This window comes from Nicotiana attenuata, unplaced genomic scaffold, assembly GCF_001879085.1.
Source record: "Nicotiana attenuata strain UT unplaced genomic scaffold, NIATTr2, whole genome shotgun sequence".
NCBI lineage: Eukaryota > Viridiplantae > Streptophyta > Magnoliopsida > Solanales > Solanaceae > Nicotiana > Nicotiana attenuata.
Window position 1 is genome coordinate 1859 of NW_017676244.1, and position 17151 is coordinate 19009.

Consider the following 17151-nt stretch of genomic DNA (forward strand, 5'->3'; position numbering starts at 1 on the left):
CATAGCTATTGGAGCTGTTTTTGGGGCAGAGAAGAAATAAAATCTTTCACTCCATCTACTATGCGAGCAAAACTCTGAATCCAGCCCAGATGAATTACACAGTTACTGAAAAAGAGTTGCTTGCAGTGGTGTGGGCATTTGACAAGTTCAGATCATATTTAGTGGGGACCAAAGACATCGTCTACACAGATCATTCAGCTATCAGATACTTGTTTGAGAAGAAAGACGCCAAGTCGAGACTGATTCGTTGGGTCCTTCTCTTGCAAGAGTTTGACTTAGAAATCCGAGATCGAAAAGGAACAAAGAACCAAGTGGCTGATCACTTGTTCAGGTTAGAAAATCGGAGCCATGTAGCTGAAGGTGGGTCCATCAAGGAAACATTTCCTGATGAGCAGTTATTGGCAATCACCTCAAATGAAGCCCGTGGTATGCAGATTATGTGAATTTTATTGCAAGTGGGGTGACACCACCGAAATTGACACCTGATAATAGAAGAAGGTTCCTACATGATGTGAGGTTTTATATGTGGAACGAAAGATGTGTTCCAGAAGAAGAGACGAATGCAATATTGCATGACTGTCACACGTCACCATACGGAGGACATCACGGGGGAGATAGAACCGCCCAGAAAGTTCTACAATCAGGTTTCTATTGGCCCAAATTGTTTAAGGAAGCACATGCCTTTGTTAAAATGTGTGATAGATGCCAAAGAACCGAAAAAATGACCAAGAGGCATGAGATGCCTTTGCAAAATATTCTGGCAGTAGAGCTATTTGATGTGTGGGGAATCGACTTCATGGGACCATTCCCATACTCTAATGGGCACATGTACATCTTGGTGGCAGTTGATTATGTGTCTAAGTGGGTGGAGGCCATTGCTCTTCCCACTAATGATGCGAAGGTAGAGGTGAGTTTTGTAAAGAAGCACATTTTCACACGTTTTAGAACTCCACGAGTGTTGATAAGTGACAGAGGATCGCACTTCTGCAACAAATTGCTGAATAATAACCTTGCAAAATATGGAGTCAAGCACAAGGTTGCCACGGCCTATCATCCCCAAACGAGTGGTCAAGTGGAAGTGTCAAACAGAGAGGTGAAGCAGATTTTGGAGAAAACAGTGAATGGAAATAGAAAAGATTGGGCTGGAAAGCTCGACGACGCATTATGGGCATATCGAACTGCATACAAAACTCCCATAGGTACTTCTCCGTATAAATTAGTTTATGGGAAGGCATGTCACTTGCCCGTCGAGCTTGAACACAAAGCCTATTGGGCAATTGAAAAGCTGAACATGGATATGGAGTTAGCTAGGGAGAAGAGGTTGCTACAACTTGACGAGCATGATGAGTTTCAATTGCACGCCTATGAAAATGCCAAATTGTATAAAGAGAAGACTAAGAGGTGGTATGACAAACGCATCCAACATCGAGAGTTTGAGCCAGGGCAAGAAGTGGTGTTATTCAATTCGAGATTGAAGCTCTTTCTTGGAAAGCTTAAGTCTCGTTGGTCAGGCTCTTTCGTTGTGGTAAGTGTGAAGCCTCATGGAGCTGTGGAGTTGCGGGATATGAGCTCCAATGGTACCTTCTTGGTCAATGGCCAGCGGATAAATCATTATTGGGGTGGTGACGTTGCACGTCACAAGGCCTCGATGGACTTGTCAGATGCTTGACAACGTGTTGAGTCGTGCCGCGACATTATATCAGGCGCTGGATGGGAGGCAACCCATTGAACTGTTGTAACTGTCGTGCCCGACAATAACTAAGGCGCTGGTTGGAAGGAAACCCAACAATAGTTGTAGTGTTATTTGTATGTTTTGTAGCATGCTAACCAATGCAGGTGACAAAGGGCAGGCGAAAAGACCATCGACCAGGGTAAATACAGGTGAAAAAGTGCAAAAACGTGTTGCCCAGTAGCGCGCACTTCGCGCTAACTTCGCGCTATAGTTCGTGCAACTGGGCAACATTCTGTCTAAGCTGCATAAACTAGCGCGAAGTAGCGCGAAGTTCGCGCTAAAAGCTGAACATTCTGCCCGGACTAGCGCGAAGCTAGCGCGATCGCGCTAGTGTTCGCGCTAGTCCCGCCCCAGAAATCACTGGATTGGGGTCGTTTTTAAAGTTTTTTTTTATTTTTTTATTTTTCCTTTTACATCTTTAGCCTAACTTAAATCCCCCCAATATACAAACCCTCCCCACGATTCCTTCTTCCTCCCAACTCTCACTATTCCCCCATCTCCCAACTCTCACTATTCCCTCTTTCCTCCCCCAATCACACGAGTTCATCCCTCCCACCAGGCTCACACACACGTCTTCTCTCTACTCACCACCATCCACACCACAGGTATGAGCCCTAGTGCAATCTCTTCTCTTTTTCTCTTCTTAATGTTTTTTTTCTTTTTAGATTTTTGGTTGTATTCCAATGTGTTGTGTAGTAGTTGTTCTTTGTTTTTTTTATGTGGAGGAATTGGAAGACTATGTTGTGGTGTTGGTGGGTGATAAGTGTGGGGTGGGTGGTACTTGATTTGTGCTATTGTTGAGATTTTGGGGTGGATTCATGTTCTAGAATAATCAAAAAGGGTTGTGAAGGCCTAATGCCCACAAGGTGTTTGTGGAAAGGCCTTAATGACCATTACTATGTAGTTGTGACCACTCACGCAGGTGAAGTCTGAGTAACCGCAGTGCGTCACAATTTTATTTGAGCTGTGCTAATGTGTCCCAATTTTCAGGTGTCATGGCACCATCCCGAAAACGCCAAGCCACAGGTCCATCCACTAGTAGCCAAGCTGGAGCACATAGGACACAAGGGGCAGCCCCTGCACGCCCCTTTGACAGTAGCAAATTTGTCTCAGCCGCGGCTCAAGGCCGCTTTACGGAGAAGGCCACTAAACAGCCGATTCCGGAGAGGGGGATTGATATGAATTCACTCCAGCATAAATGCCCTCACATGTACACGGAGTTGTTAAGGCGGGGGCTGCAGACCTTCATAAACGAGCCAGGGGAGGCCAATGCAATGGTTGTGCGAGAGTTTTACGTTAATCTGCCTGAGCATGACAATAGTGTGGTCACGGTGCGCCGCAAGGCGGTAAATGCATCTGTTGAGGCGATACGGATGGCATACCATTTGCCCCCTCCCGTGCCTGAGCATGATGACTTCTATGAGTATGGACGGCACCCAACTGACGCGAAGTGGGAGAGATTCTTCGATGCAATTTGCGCACCCGGAAAAGAGGTGGAATGGATGCAATACGGTGAGAAGTTTCACTCCTCAGTTTTATCCCCTGAGGCGAAGAGCTCGTTGTATGTGGTTAACAGCCGTCTCATTCCGTCCAAAAACACCACGGAGGTAAATGCACCCCGAGCCGCCTTGATTTGGTGTTTCATGAAGGGTCTTGACTTCGATATAGCCAAAGTAATGCACGACGAGATGTTCGTTCGCTGCCCAGTGAGAAGGTATGGGTTCTTTTTCCCCTCTCTAGTGACTCAGCTTTGCAGGCAAGCTCGGGTGCTCGAGAATCTCCGAGTGGATGGGCTAGTACGAAATGGTCTCAAGGTCCGACTTGACAAAGGCACCACGGCAACAGTGCCAGCAACATCAGGTGGAGTGGATGAGAGTGGCTCTGATGACTCGGAGGAAGGGGTGGCCGATCAGATGAATGTGGAGGGCGAAACACATGCCCATGAGCACAGCGCAGCAGCTGCAGCATTGTCCGGAGCAGCCTCATCTTTAGGAACTGTTAGAATGTCCCGTTTTGCAGCGTTGGAGCAGGATGTGGCTGGGTTGCCCTCCTCCGTGACTGAGTTGGGTACTCGTGTGGACGCAGTGGCTGCCCAGCAGGCGAAGTCTGAGAAGAAGTTTTTGGGCTGGCTGAGAGCTTTGGGGCGTGCATGCCATGTGAACCCCGACACTGTCTCCGACCAGGAGTGAGCATTCAGGGAAGTTCCTTTACCTCACTATTACTTCAATTCATAAGCCATGGGGACATGTCTTCATTTTAAGTGTGGGGTGGGGGATACTTCAGTGTATATATGTAGTTGTTTAGTTTTATTTTGTTTGGTTTTGACAGTTTTAGTAATTTAGTAAGAGTTCATTAGTTAGTTCATTAGTTTAAACTAGGTAAGTGGCTTGTCCCGACGACGGATCTCTTTCGGCGGGGTTCGTGAGGGACTAAGTCGATCAATCAAAAAAGAAAAAAAATGGAAATATGAAGACTCTTCCTGATGACGGATCCTTTGGACAATTTTCTTGAGGGAAGTTAGTCTAGAAAAATACCAAAAAGATTTTTATTTTTTTATTTTTAGGTAGTGTAGTAACTCCCCCTTGGTTTTTCTTTGGGCCACGGTTCTTTTCCAAGGGTTTAAACTTGAACCGGGTATAGGTAGTTTTTTTTGTTATTTTATTTTCTTTTTGATTTGTAGATTAGGTTTAATGGGCTACGAGTTAGAGAATCAAAAGAGAACCTATAGCGTTGACACACCTGAACACAACAGACACTAGAGTGTAACTCTTAGTCTTATTGGTTGAATTTCACTGAAGTGCCTTAATTTGTATGTTTGTCACTGACTTGAATGCTCATAATGGAGTGTCTCGATGAGTTGATCTGGAATGAGTCATATGCCATGTGTGGTGAGGTTTTTGGTGTAGTCCATGTGTTGCATTTGTGTCTAGAACTTGCCCGGTATGTGAGTCGAAGCGAAATTTTAGGTGATGCTCGATTTGAAAAATAATTTTAGGCTTTCTTTGATCTTTTTGAGCTTGATTGCTTATCACAAATGAAATCTATCCCTAGTTAACCCTTTTGAGCCTATAGACTTTTATTTGGCACCCACATTACAAGCCTATACCTTTTTTGTTCTTAATTGACATTGTTTTGATCCCTTTTCCTCTTAAAGCACTTTAATCGTGAGATGAGCGCTAAAAGAAGTAAGAAGGAACTAAGTGTGGGGTGGCTTTTGAGTGGAACCAATAAAAGGAAGAAAGGTGCACTTGTTTTGTAAAATAATACACCACTAGCAAAAAATTGAAAAAAAAGGAATAATCTGAAGAAAAAAAATAGAGATGAATAAATTGTTGTCTTGTTCTTGCTAGTGGGTATGAATTAATGTAGTGCTTAAAGAAGAAGGGAGCATTTTGGGGTGATCTTGTTTGTGAAATTGAAGTGGATTGAAGAATGTGCGCTTGAAGTTGATTATGTGGTATGTTAAAGTGCTTAGGAGGGTTAGTCACTATTCCTAAATATATCCTACCCGTCCCTTAGCCCACATTACAACCATGAAAAAGTCCTAATTGATTTTAGATCGAGTGAGCCTACATTAGTAGAGATTTACATTAGGGGCAAGCTTATGGTACCAATTGCATGCATGTGACTTCTTTTGTGAGTGTGAGCGATTTTCTTTGATATATGTGAGCATGAAATTCGAATGTATGAATTGATTTTATTTTCTTAGTTGTGATTGTGAGGGCATGTGACTCTTGAAGGAAAAGCAAGTCTTGGCTTCTGTGTAGAGTAATTTGAGAAAGTGTGAATATTGCGTGGCACTTGAGACTCGACCTTTGAGGCTGAGATTGTTCACTACTAGGCCTAGCATATGTGAATTGTTCTGGGTGTAATGCGTTAAGGGAAATTGTTGAGTGGAACCTCTAGAGAGTATAGTTTGATTGCTCGAGGACGAGCAATGAATTAAGTGTGGGGTGTTGATAATAGGCTAAGTCTAGGTGATTTGGCGATTGTTTATGCTCCCGTTTGATTATGTTTCAATGTCATAATATGGTTAAATGATGAAAAATGGGCTCTAATTGTGAATTTTACACATTGCAGGATGGTGAGCCTATATGATGCCTTAAAGTTGTGATTGGAGTTGCATTGGAACAAGAAAGACCCCTCGGAGCTGAGTGCGCGCAAAGACTAGACAAAGAATTGAAGAAAAATGGCCTGAACTAGCGCGAAGTCTAGCGCGAGGTCTAGCGCGTTCGCGCTAGTTCAGAAGCGGGAGTGAGCTCATTTGGGGGTACCTTTATCATGTCTGCGTGTACTTAACATCGGTAGCATTTCCGTACATACTGGATGCAGTCTGTTTCCATAGTCATCCAAAAATAACCAACCCTGAGTATCTTCTTTGCTAAGACAAAACCATTCATATGTGGGCCACAGGTCCCAGCATGTATCTCTTCAAGTAATTTGGAAGCTTCCTTTGCCTTGACACATCCCAGTAACCCCAGATTGGGAGTCCTCCTGTACAGGATTCCTCCGCTGTGAAAGAAGTTGTTGGACAATCTTCGGAGCGTGCGTTTCTGAGTATGATTTGCAAGTTATGGGTACTCTCCCTTTGCCAAATATTCCTTGATATCATGAAACCAAGGCTTTCCGTCTGCTTCTTTTTTGACATGGGCACAGTAGGCTGGCTGGCTATGGACCTTCACTGGAATAGGATCAATGAAATTCTTGTTTGGGTACTGAATCATGGATGACAGAGTGGCCAATGCATCGACGAACTCATTTTGGATCCTGGGGATGTGCCGAAATTTCATTTTTGTAAACCTCTTTCTCAATTCCTGCACGTGGTGCAGATACGACAGTATCTTGGAATTCTTGGTTGACCACTCTCATTGTACCTGATGTATGAGCAAGTCTGAATCACCAATCACTAACAACTCCTGGACGTTCATGTCTATGGCCATGTTGAGCCCTAAGATGCAGGCTTCATATTCCGCCATATTGTTGGTGGAGGGGAATCTGAGTTTGGCAGAAACCGGATAGTGTTGACTAGTTTCTGATATCAGGACAGCTCCAATGCCCACTCCCTTGAAATTCGCCGCTCCATCGAAGAACATTCTCCAACCGTCATAGGATTCTGCAATGTCCTCTCCTATGAATGATACCTCTTCATCGGGAAAATACATTTTTAGGGGTTCGTATTCTCTGTCTACAGGGTTCTCAGCAAGATGGTCTGCCAATGCTTGTCCCTTGACCGCTTTCTGAGTCACATAGACAATGTCGAACTCACTCAGTAGGATTTGCCACTTGGCCAGCTTGCCAGTGGGCATGGGCTTCTGGACGATGTACTTCGAGGGATCCATCCTTGATATGAGATATATAGTGTAAGCACAAAAGTAATGCCTCAACTTCTAGGCTACCCAGGTCAAAGCGCAGCAGGTTCGTTCCAATAGAGAATACTGTGCCTCGTACGGAGTGAACTTCTTGCTCAGATAATAGATGGCCTGCTCTTTTCATCCTATTTCGTCGTGCTGCCCCCGAACGCAGCCGAAATATCCATCTAACACTGCAAGGTAGAGTAATAAAGGCCTACCTGGCTCGGGTGGTACCAAGACTGGCGGCGTTGACAGGTATTCCTTAATTCTATCGAAGGCCTTTTCGCAATCATCGGTCTGTTTAGTTGCGGCGTCCTTCTTCAGCATCTTGAAGATCGGCTCACAAATAACTGTAGACTGTGCTATGAACCGGCTGATGTAGTTAAGACATCCCAAGAAACTCATCACATCTTTCTTGTTCCTTGGCGGTGGTAGTTCTTGTATGGCTTTGACTTTCGACGGATCCAGTTCTATTCCTCGACGGCTTACAATAAACCCAAGCAATTTCCCAGCAGGCACCCCGAATGCGCACTTCGTGGGGTTTAATTTCAGATTGTGTTTCCGTAATCTATTGAAGAACTTCCTCAGATCTTCTATGTGGTCTGCAGCTCTCTTGGACTTGATGATAACATCATCCACGTATACCTCAATTTCCCTATGTATCATATCGTGGAAGATAGTGGTCATAGACCTCATATAGGTGGCCCCTGCATTCTTCAGACCAAACGGCATCATGTTATAGCAGTATACTCCCCACGGCGTAATGAAAGCCGTTTTCTCAGCGTCTTCCTCATCCATCCAGATCTGATAGTAACCAGTGAAGCAATCCATGCATGATTGTAGCTCATGCTTGGCACAATTGTCAATCAGGATGTGTATGTTTGGCAAGGGGAAGTCGTCTTTCGGACTGGCCCGGTTGAGATCCCGGTAGTCGACACAGACTCTGATCTTCCCATCTTTCTTTGGCACTGGCACGATGTTGGCTAACCATGTCGGATATTCAACTACTCTGAGAACCTTGGCATTGATCTGCTTGGTGACTTCTTCGTTGATTTTTAAACTCATGTCAGGCTTGAACTTTCTGAGCTTTTGCTTCACCAGCGGGCACATTGGATCGGTTGGTAATTTGTGAGCGACAATGGATGTACTCAGACCAGTCATGTCATCGTACGACCAGGCGAATATGTCCTCATACTCTTTTAGAAATTCTGTGTATTCTTTCTTCTCTGACGGTGACAAATGAATGCTGATGCGAGTTTCCTTGACATTTTCTGAATCTCCCAAGTTGACAACTTCGGTCTCGTCCAAGTTGGACTTAGGTCTATTCTCGAAATTCTCAACTTCTTTAACAATCTCGTCAGGTATATCATCCTCTTCTGAATCAACGTTCTTTTGTTGCGTTGTCTCATTGCATGTCACAGTCATCGGTTCATCAAGACAAGTAATAGTAATGTTGTATAGGTAAAGTAGTGAGAGAAAACAATATAAATATTGATTCATAAAACTTAAAAGTGCTTTTGATATATTGAATAAATGTTTTGAACATTGAAGCTCTTATTACAGGAATAGAAAAAGTGCAAAAAGGAAATCATTTAGTAAAAACAATGAACAATGCTTGTTTTAGCCTTGCTACCCCGAGGCTCGTCGGGCTCTGGCTGCTCTGACGGTCCAATTCTTGAGATACGCTCCTCTGCTCATGGCCTGAATGGAAGGTCTTTCCTCCCCCTCCTCCTTGAGAATGACACAACAATCCATGTCATCGTCTTCTAAGAACAAATTCCTCAATGCTGCAAGTGCCTCTTCTCCCTTTGACCCATAGATAATGCCGGCCTGGTGGAAGTTCTGCTCCAGATGCGGTATCGGCTACTCTAGTGGGTAATAAGTACCGTACCATGGTGGCGACCATCTATTGAATTCTTCCCAGGTATATTAGTATCCCAAATCGAAGGTGGTGCCATGTTTCTTGATCTTTATGGGTTTGGAGATTCCCTGGAGATTTTTGCCTAGCCCTTTGCCAGACTCGTACCCACTCCAGCTCAGTATACTCTCGATTTTGCTATCCTACCATTTGTCTTTGTCTATAGCATTAACCCATTCAATATGGTGGTAAGTTTCTCCCCCCTAGCTTCCTTCTAGCTTCGATCACCGGAATAGTCTGGCGACTGTATATGGGGTTGCTTCCGTCGCCATGAATGATTACCTCTTGGTGATTCCATTCAAACTTCACTACCTAATGCAGCATTAATGCTACGGCCATAGCAGCATGTATCCATGTCCGTCCTAATAGTAAGTTGTAGGACGCTGACACATCTATTACTTGAAAGTCAACTTCGAACCATGTTGGCCCCACTTGCAAGCACAGGCTAATCTTGCCAATGTTCGACCTTTGAGAGCCATCAAAAGCTTTCACATTTATCGCTCCATCTCTTATCTTGTGCAGCCCTTTGCCCAATTTCTTGAGCGTTATCAACAGACATATATTGAGACTGGATCCCCTGTCGGTAAGAATTCTAGTGATGAAATAGTCTTCACATTGCACAGTGATGTGCAGGGCTTTGTTGTGACCCAGCCCCTCAGGTGGCAGCTCATCCTCATGAAAGGTGATCTTATGAATTTCCAACACTTGTCCTACCATATTGGTCATTTCCCCACTAGTGATATTATTCGACACATATGCTTCATTCAGCACTTTTAGCAAAGCATTCCTGTGTGCCTCTGAATTTCGCAGCAATGAAAGAATGGATATCCCCATATTGGTCATTCAGCACTGTGTGCCAGGAATGAATTTCCAACACTTGGCCTACAGTATTGGTCATTTCCCCACTAGTGATATTATTCGACACATATGCTTCATTCAGCACTTTTAGCAAAGCATTCCTGTGTGCCTCTGAATTTCACAGCAAGGAAAGAATGGATATGTGAGCTGGCTTCTTGTTCAGCTGGTCGATGACAGAATACTCCTTGGCCTGTACTTTCCTCCAAAGGTCATCTGGGCCCGTCTCGATAATGGGTGGCCTGTTGGAAGCCTGTTTGTCTGATTCAGCCAGATGTTCAGGCATATAGACTCTACCAGTTCTGGTCATACTCTGTGTCACAGTAGCTTCTTCAATCTTGCCATTACCCTTCCTTCTTGCCTCAGCTACATAATCCCATGGTACAGCGTTTGTGTAGAAGGGTGGCGTGGTTGATATCGCCACCGTAATTGGTGTAGCTACCCTCACCTCAAATGGAACATGTGCTTTAGCAGATGGTAGAACTGTGACCTCAAATGGTGCAGGCGCATTTGCCGAAGGCACTACTTCGACCTCAATTGGTGCAGGTGCCTTTGCCGATGGCGCTGCTTCAAACTCAAGAGGTACTGACATATCTACCCCAGCATCCTCGAGCGGCTGAATCTGGACTATGATTGGGTTAAGAGTAACCGCTGGTTTCTTTGGGTCATCGCCTTCTACGATCGACCCATCGGGGTCCCAATCTTCTTCTATTTCAATCATGTGTATGCCTCCACCCTTATGTTCTGTGAGAGGATTGTTGCGGACATTTGGAGCGGATTCTTTTGCCACAATGATCTTGTTGTCAATCAAGGACTGTATCTTATCCTTCAAAGAGCGGCATTCATCGATGGTGCGTCCTTTCATGCTGGAGTGGTATGCACAGGACTTGTTTGGGTTAACCCACTGGGAAGGATTCTCAGGGGTTACAACAGGGATGGGGGTGACATAACCAGCAACCTTTAATTTCTCATACATCTAGTCGATAGGTTCGGCGATGGCAGTATATTGTTTAGGAGGTTTTCAATCAAAATTAGGCCGAGGCCTAGGGAAGTTTTGGTCTGCAGGGGGTGATTGATAGTGGGATGGTTGAGAATTATAAGTGTGGTAAAAAGGAGCAGGCTGGGAATATCTGGGTGAAGTAGGTTGATATGTAGGTGGTGGAGATGATTGATAGGTTGGTAGTGGTGCTTGGTATGAGGGTGAGGGTGCTTGGTAGTTTTGGGTTGGTTGATATGTAAGTGGAGGTGTTGAGTAGGTTTGATATTTAAGTGGAGATTTGGTTCTTTGTGCAACCATCACGGCTCCCACATCCCTTTTTTCTGGACACACCACCGGACTGTAGGGCCTTGTTTGTAGCTTGCAAAGCCTCAAAGTTAGTAACCATACCACTTTTGATTCCTTCCTCGATCCTTTCACCCAATTTGATAATGTCGGAGAACTTGTGGTTCTCAATTACCATCAACCGCTCATAGTATTGTGGATCTTGAGCTCGAACAAAGAACTTATTCATCTGTTCTTCATCTAAGGCAGGCCTGACCATAGCAGCTTCAGACCTCAGCAAGTAGCATACTCGCCAAAACGTTTCCGTGGGCTTCTTCTTCAGATTCTGGATGTAGAACACATCAGGTGCGTTCTCTATATTAAACCTGAACAAATCCATGAAGTCAGATGCCATGCTTACCCAATTCGACCACTTTCTGGGGTCTTGGCTGATGTACCAAGACAGTGCATCTCCTTTCAAGCTCCTCATGAACAGCTTCATGTGGATCTTCTCATCTTTCCCCACTCCAACCAGCTTGTCACAGTAGGTCCTCAGATGGACCCTTGGATCACCTGTACCATCAAACATTTAGAACTTAGGAGGTTTGTACCGCTCGGGCAGTTCGACGTCGGGCTGTATGCAAAGGTCCTCATAGTTCAACCCCTAGACTCCTTTTCTTCCCTCAACGCCTTGAACCCGGCTGGTCAGCTTCTTAAGTTTCTCAACCAAGTTTCTGATAAGCAGATCCTTTCACCAGACTCAGGTGTGTACGAGATAGGTTGGGTGGAGTGTGGCATAGTCTCTGCGTAGATGGGGTTGTTGTGATGGCCTGGTGCATGGGTATAGAAATGGTCATTTGTGGAGTTCTGAGGTTTTGGGATAGGTAGTGGAGTGTTCTTTGGAGTATGGCAGTTATTACATTGTGTTGGAAGGGTTTGGTTCCTTGGTGGAGTGGTGTGATGATGAGCTGCGGGATGATTTTGCTGCTTTGGGGGGCTTTGAGGAGGTGTAGGATTCTGGATGTTAGGGAGGCTGACGTCTGGGACACTGAGGGTGAATGATAGATTTGCCAAATTTCGAACTTGATCAAGTTCTTCTTGGAATTTCAACAACTTCTGTTCAATCTGTGACATAGTCTCATTCTGAACCCGAATGCCCTGGCCATTAGTGGCCTCTACCCGTTCAACTGTGTTTTCCTTCCTGATGTTGTCTGAATCTTTAATTTTTTTTGCCTTTGTTTTTGCCTTTGGAAGGACTGGGAGGAGGAGAGGGTGGAGGGCCCATGGATCTTGTGAGGTAGGATGATGATGCCAGAGTGCACGAACTAACCTTTGGGAAGGGGAATAATAAAAGAACGGAAACAAAAAGAAAAATAAAAGGTAGCCAAGTCAGTGAGGATTATGAAAAGTATTTGCAGTATTTAAACACATAGTGCGAGGATGTAAAGTGTGTCCTAATCTGGGAGCCTCTTTGTGCCTGAGCTAGGCCTATCGACAAATTAATTTGGAGAACATGAAATGCTAAAATGCCTCATTTCATTAATGTAAAAATAGACGAATCCCAAAACGACACTAAATAAGCAAGAAATAAAATCACTAATAGCCATTGGCCTTACGACATCAATAAAGCGAAAAATGAAATTCCTATCTACTTGGTCCCAGAAGGACCTTCCCAGACTCGGCATCCTTGATTCCCTCGAACAGATTCCCCAGCTCGCGAAGTCCTAGCGGTAGGTATGCTCTGGCTAGATGTCCACCTTCGTTCCCTTCAGCCTTTTGACAGTCTTCAACCCTCTTGATGAATTTGCCCTCCAGCTCGACTATGCCTCGTTCTAAGTATCCCAGCTTTCTATTGGCACTGACAGCCATGTCTTTCCACTCTTCAATCAACGTTTTGTTGGAATAATGTATCTCGCGGAGCTCGTCCTCACATTCGCGGATCCTCTTGTGTAGTTGATTATACTTGACCTGTGCCTCGGCCTTTTCATCTATGATTCTGTGGCCTCGGATGAACCCTGGCCTGCCTAGACCATCCCAGTTGTCTTCTAAACAACCTTAATAGAAAGGGGTGCAGCCTGCGTGATATCTGTCTGGTTCAATGGTGTCTGTTTCCATTACGATCTTACAGTGCCACATGTGTTGAGCGTGCCACTAGTGAGGACTGTTATCATTCTGAAAGTCAGCCCGGAAATAACTTATCTTGTCGACCCTTGGTATGACTTTCTTCCTACCCGCTTGCCTCATAACTCGGAGAGGGACGTAATGATATGTTCCTCTCAGACCAATCAGTATCAAGAATGGTGCATCTCTGGATCGGACGATGAATTCTTCTATTGGAAACCACTCAAACATCCATTGGACTTGCTCTTCAGTAAGATTGTCGAAGAACTCAACCCACTCATTGGCATTCTTAGGCTGAGCAAACATGTCAGGGGTGTAAGTCATTCGTTTTGGATGGTGGAAAGCGATGCGGTCATCCCACGCCCTTCGCTGAAACTCTTGTCGGTACTGGCCCTTTTGGAGGTGTTCTAAGAGCCAGAGTTGTAATAATAAGTTACAACCTCGAAGTGCTTTGCTCCTCTTTGGCATTGTTCTAAGGCTCGATACATGTCTGAAATGATCATAGGAACGATGTTGAAAGTCTACCCACCAATTCCCTCCATTAATGTCTTGGTTACCATAGCCAAGCTAGTGTTTCTTTCTTTCTTTGTCGGGAATACTACAAACCCCAGGAAGAAAACAATAAAGACGAACACCCTACAATGAATGTGTCCCAAAGATGTGATGGAGAATTCATCATAGAAAGTACGGTATGATTTTCTATGGCCGTACATTTCATACAAGTAATCGAAAGAGACGTATGATTCCTTCAGACATCCTAACTCTATGTTCTTCTTTAAACCCATCATTTTCAAGAAACCCTTGCTTGTGCGGTTCTCAGGCATTAGCAAACCCAGAGTTTCCCAAACTAGACCGGACAGTCCTCCTATTTCTTCTAACAATGGTGTCATTTCGATGTCTCCAAAGCAGAAGACAGCCATTTTACAATCCCAGAATAGGGTGGCAGCCTCTATCATCATGTTATTAGGCTGGATGTCCAAGAGGGACGGCAGATTACCCAGATATTTCTTGACGGGTGTTTTGTCACTAGAATGCAAATTTTCCTACCAATTCAGAAATTTTGGGTGGATGTTGGTGACCATGCCGAATCTGGGACTTCGTGCCTCATATTTCTGCAAGGCAAACAGGATTAGCCCCTGACCCCCACCAGACTCGACTATTTAACATCAATGATTAGCATGTAAGCATTTAGTTCTCCAAATAAATGCACAGAACGTGATGATGTCCGTTGGGATTTATGGAAACCCCGTGGACTTTGGACAAGGCTATCTTAAAGGCTATTGTGCGGACAACACGTTAGCCTGGCTAGGTTTGACCATGATGCATGCAGCAATATAATGGAGTAAGGTTTCTATGGGGTTTTAGACTGGTACCCTTGAGCGGACATCTCAAGGGGAAAGTCACGGAATCGTCGACTGCACCGTTGATCGACTAGTTTTACCGCAAATAAGCCTTTCTGAATTTAGGGGGTGATAATATAGGAAGGGCGCAACCACTCATCAAGCATTGCTATAGGATTTTGTTTTGGCACGAGTGGAGTATGAATGTTGAATCATGAATATGCAATAAACAGTAAACATGTAGTCACGTATTTGCACGTTATGAAAGCAGTAAATACAGCAGTTTATAATTTAAAAGTGGTTACAAAGGAAGGAAACAAGAAAAACATGTCAGTTTGGTTTTGAAGAAAATTAAATGTTTAAAGAAATAGACAAGTAATTGCACATAAAGGGGAATGAAAAGAGGTACAAATTCACAAAGCAATTTGAAAATGGTAAAAGCTTGAAAATCCCTAGCAGAGTCGTCATGCTGTCGCGCACCCTTTTCCAAACTCCTTTCGGGGCGGGTCAAGGGTTATTGACATTGGTTGGGACAACTCGTTCCTTTTGGGATGCTAAAGTAGTAAATATGGACATAAAGAGCAGGATATCTAATGTATGATATGGTTGCATACATCAGTCCTAAGCATGAATCCTAGTACACAGATAGGGAATGTAAACCTATGAGCATGGTATCTACCCTTTAACAAACTACAGCATTCATATTGCCCTTCCCTTTTCACTATCTAGCCCGAGTTGTTTACAAATATTATTACAGACCATTGGGCACAAATTAAATAATTGAAATAAGAAAATAAGAAGTTATACTATAGGGAGCCTACTTATAGGCCCAGGATCTCCAAAATCTCAATGCCATTGGTTCACAACCTTTCACATGATCCAGGTATGTCAAACTTCCCTAAGGATCTCAAGGGATCCCGGGCAGTGCTCACACCCAAAGTCATAACCAAATTTGAGTAAGTACAGTGTGTAAGGGCCAGCCTTAGTGTGTCAGAGTTCAGAGGGAGCTCACAGGGTCCTAAAGCAGTCACACACTAAAGGGACAGAACCTAGACTTCTAAGAGTATGTGAGAGTGCTTGATATAGTTTTAAAAGAACTGAGTTGAGAAAAATAGTTTGAAAATGATCCATCTAGAATTAGTTCTTTAAAGAAAACAATAGAAGAGTTTAACAGTTTTGGAAGAAGGTGAGTAGGACAATCTCAGAACCAGAATAGCACACATAGTTCAGGGAAGCAAACACAAACAGGGGAAAAGGGGAAATGGGACAAGTAGTTCACATGTAAGAGCATATTTGCACATAGGTAGACATCAGAGAAAGCATTTCAGGACTTAAACAGTCACAACACATTTCATCACAAAGTGTTCATGCCAGGAGCGTAACAGCATTAGATTGAGGGATGCCCAACAGGTTCACACATCAAGTTCAGGGAAGGGGTTCAGGATTACTTAGTAGCTAGGAGGGTCATGAATACATGCTGATAATGTACTGGGGTTAGGGAGTAAGGCAGAATTGTAGTAAACAAGTAGGGGAAGCAGTAGGCATGCTGAAATAAGGGAAGGGCAATCACTTCAATGAACTAGCAAAGAGGCATGCTAATTGCAAGGTAAACAGCAGAACCATAAGTTGAAGCATAAAAGAAATAAGAGAAAGTGCAATACGAATAAAAACATGTTGTTTTGGATGTTGTAAATCAAATAGAAGACATACAAGTCAATAGTGAGAGAATAGAACAGTATTGTGCAGGGAAGTAGAGCAATAGGGCAGTAGTGTGCAGAGCAAGAGAGCAGCAATGTATAGAGCAATAGAACAGTAGAGTAACAAGTTACTCAGTCTTGGCTTTCAGCCGACTGAGTAGCCAGTAGTCAATAAGAGAAACAAGAGAGAATGTGTAGGAAAGTAAGAGAGAGCAATGAGTATGCTTGTGTGTCTGTGTTTGTTCGCGTCTATGCTAGAGTATTTATAGTTTTGAAAACAAGTAGAGAATAAGGTAACAAGTACTGACTTAACATAATTATAGAAACAGTACCAATTGGAATCAATCACAAGACCGAACTCCCTTTAATTAGGGAGTCATGATTCAAACGGGTACAATTTATATCAGATAAGGAAAGAACCAATTAGACTACTGACTCTACTATAATAGCAGTAGTAAAGCATGTAACATGTAGTAAAGGCCAGAAACATATTATTTCAAGTAAGGAAAATATATACTGAATATTTGAAAGTATGTTTATGCGCATAAATATGGTAAAAAAAATATAAATTAATTCTGAAAAATAGTCAAAGAATCACGGATGGGATTAAAATCACAAGGAATCAGTTCTAATTAAGGAAAGCATCTCACAAATAAGGAAGTGATGCAAATCAGTGAAAAGCTTCTAAGGAAAACATATACAAAATCATAGATTCGAAGAGATGCACAGAATCGGCAGAATATTTGGTAAACAATGAATAATCAGACCTATTAAACACAATGGGCACGAAAATCAGAGAACCCTAAGCAAGAAATCATAGAAACAGTAGAAGGTTGGAAACCCTAACAACAAAATTAAAGCATAGAACTCAGAGAA

At 43.6% G+C, this 17151-nt stretch overlaps 1 protein-coding gene across 1 annotated transcript; it reads left to right on the forward strand.

Annotated features, from left to right (window-relative positions):
• The first annotated feature begins 721 nt into the window (after nucleotides 1–721).
• Nucleotides 722–1669, forward strand: LOC109220874. The gene is made up of 2 exons (XM_019385342.1): nucleotides 722–1168; nucleotides 1286–1669. Exons 1-2 carry the CDS (start codon nucleotides 722–724, stop codon nucleotides 1667–1669), a joined length of 831 nt encoding a protein of 276 aa, XP_019240887.1.
• The last annotated feature ends 15482 nt before the right edge of the window (nucleotides 1670–17151 follow it).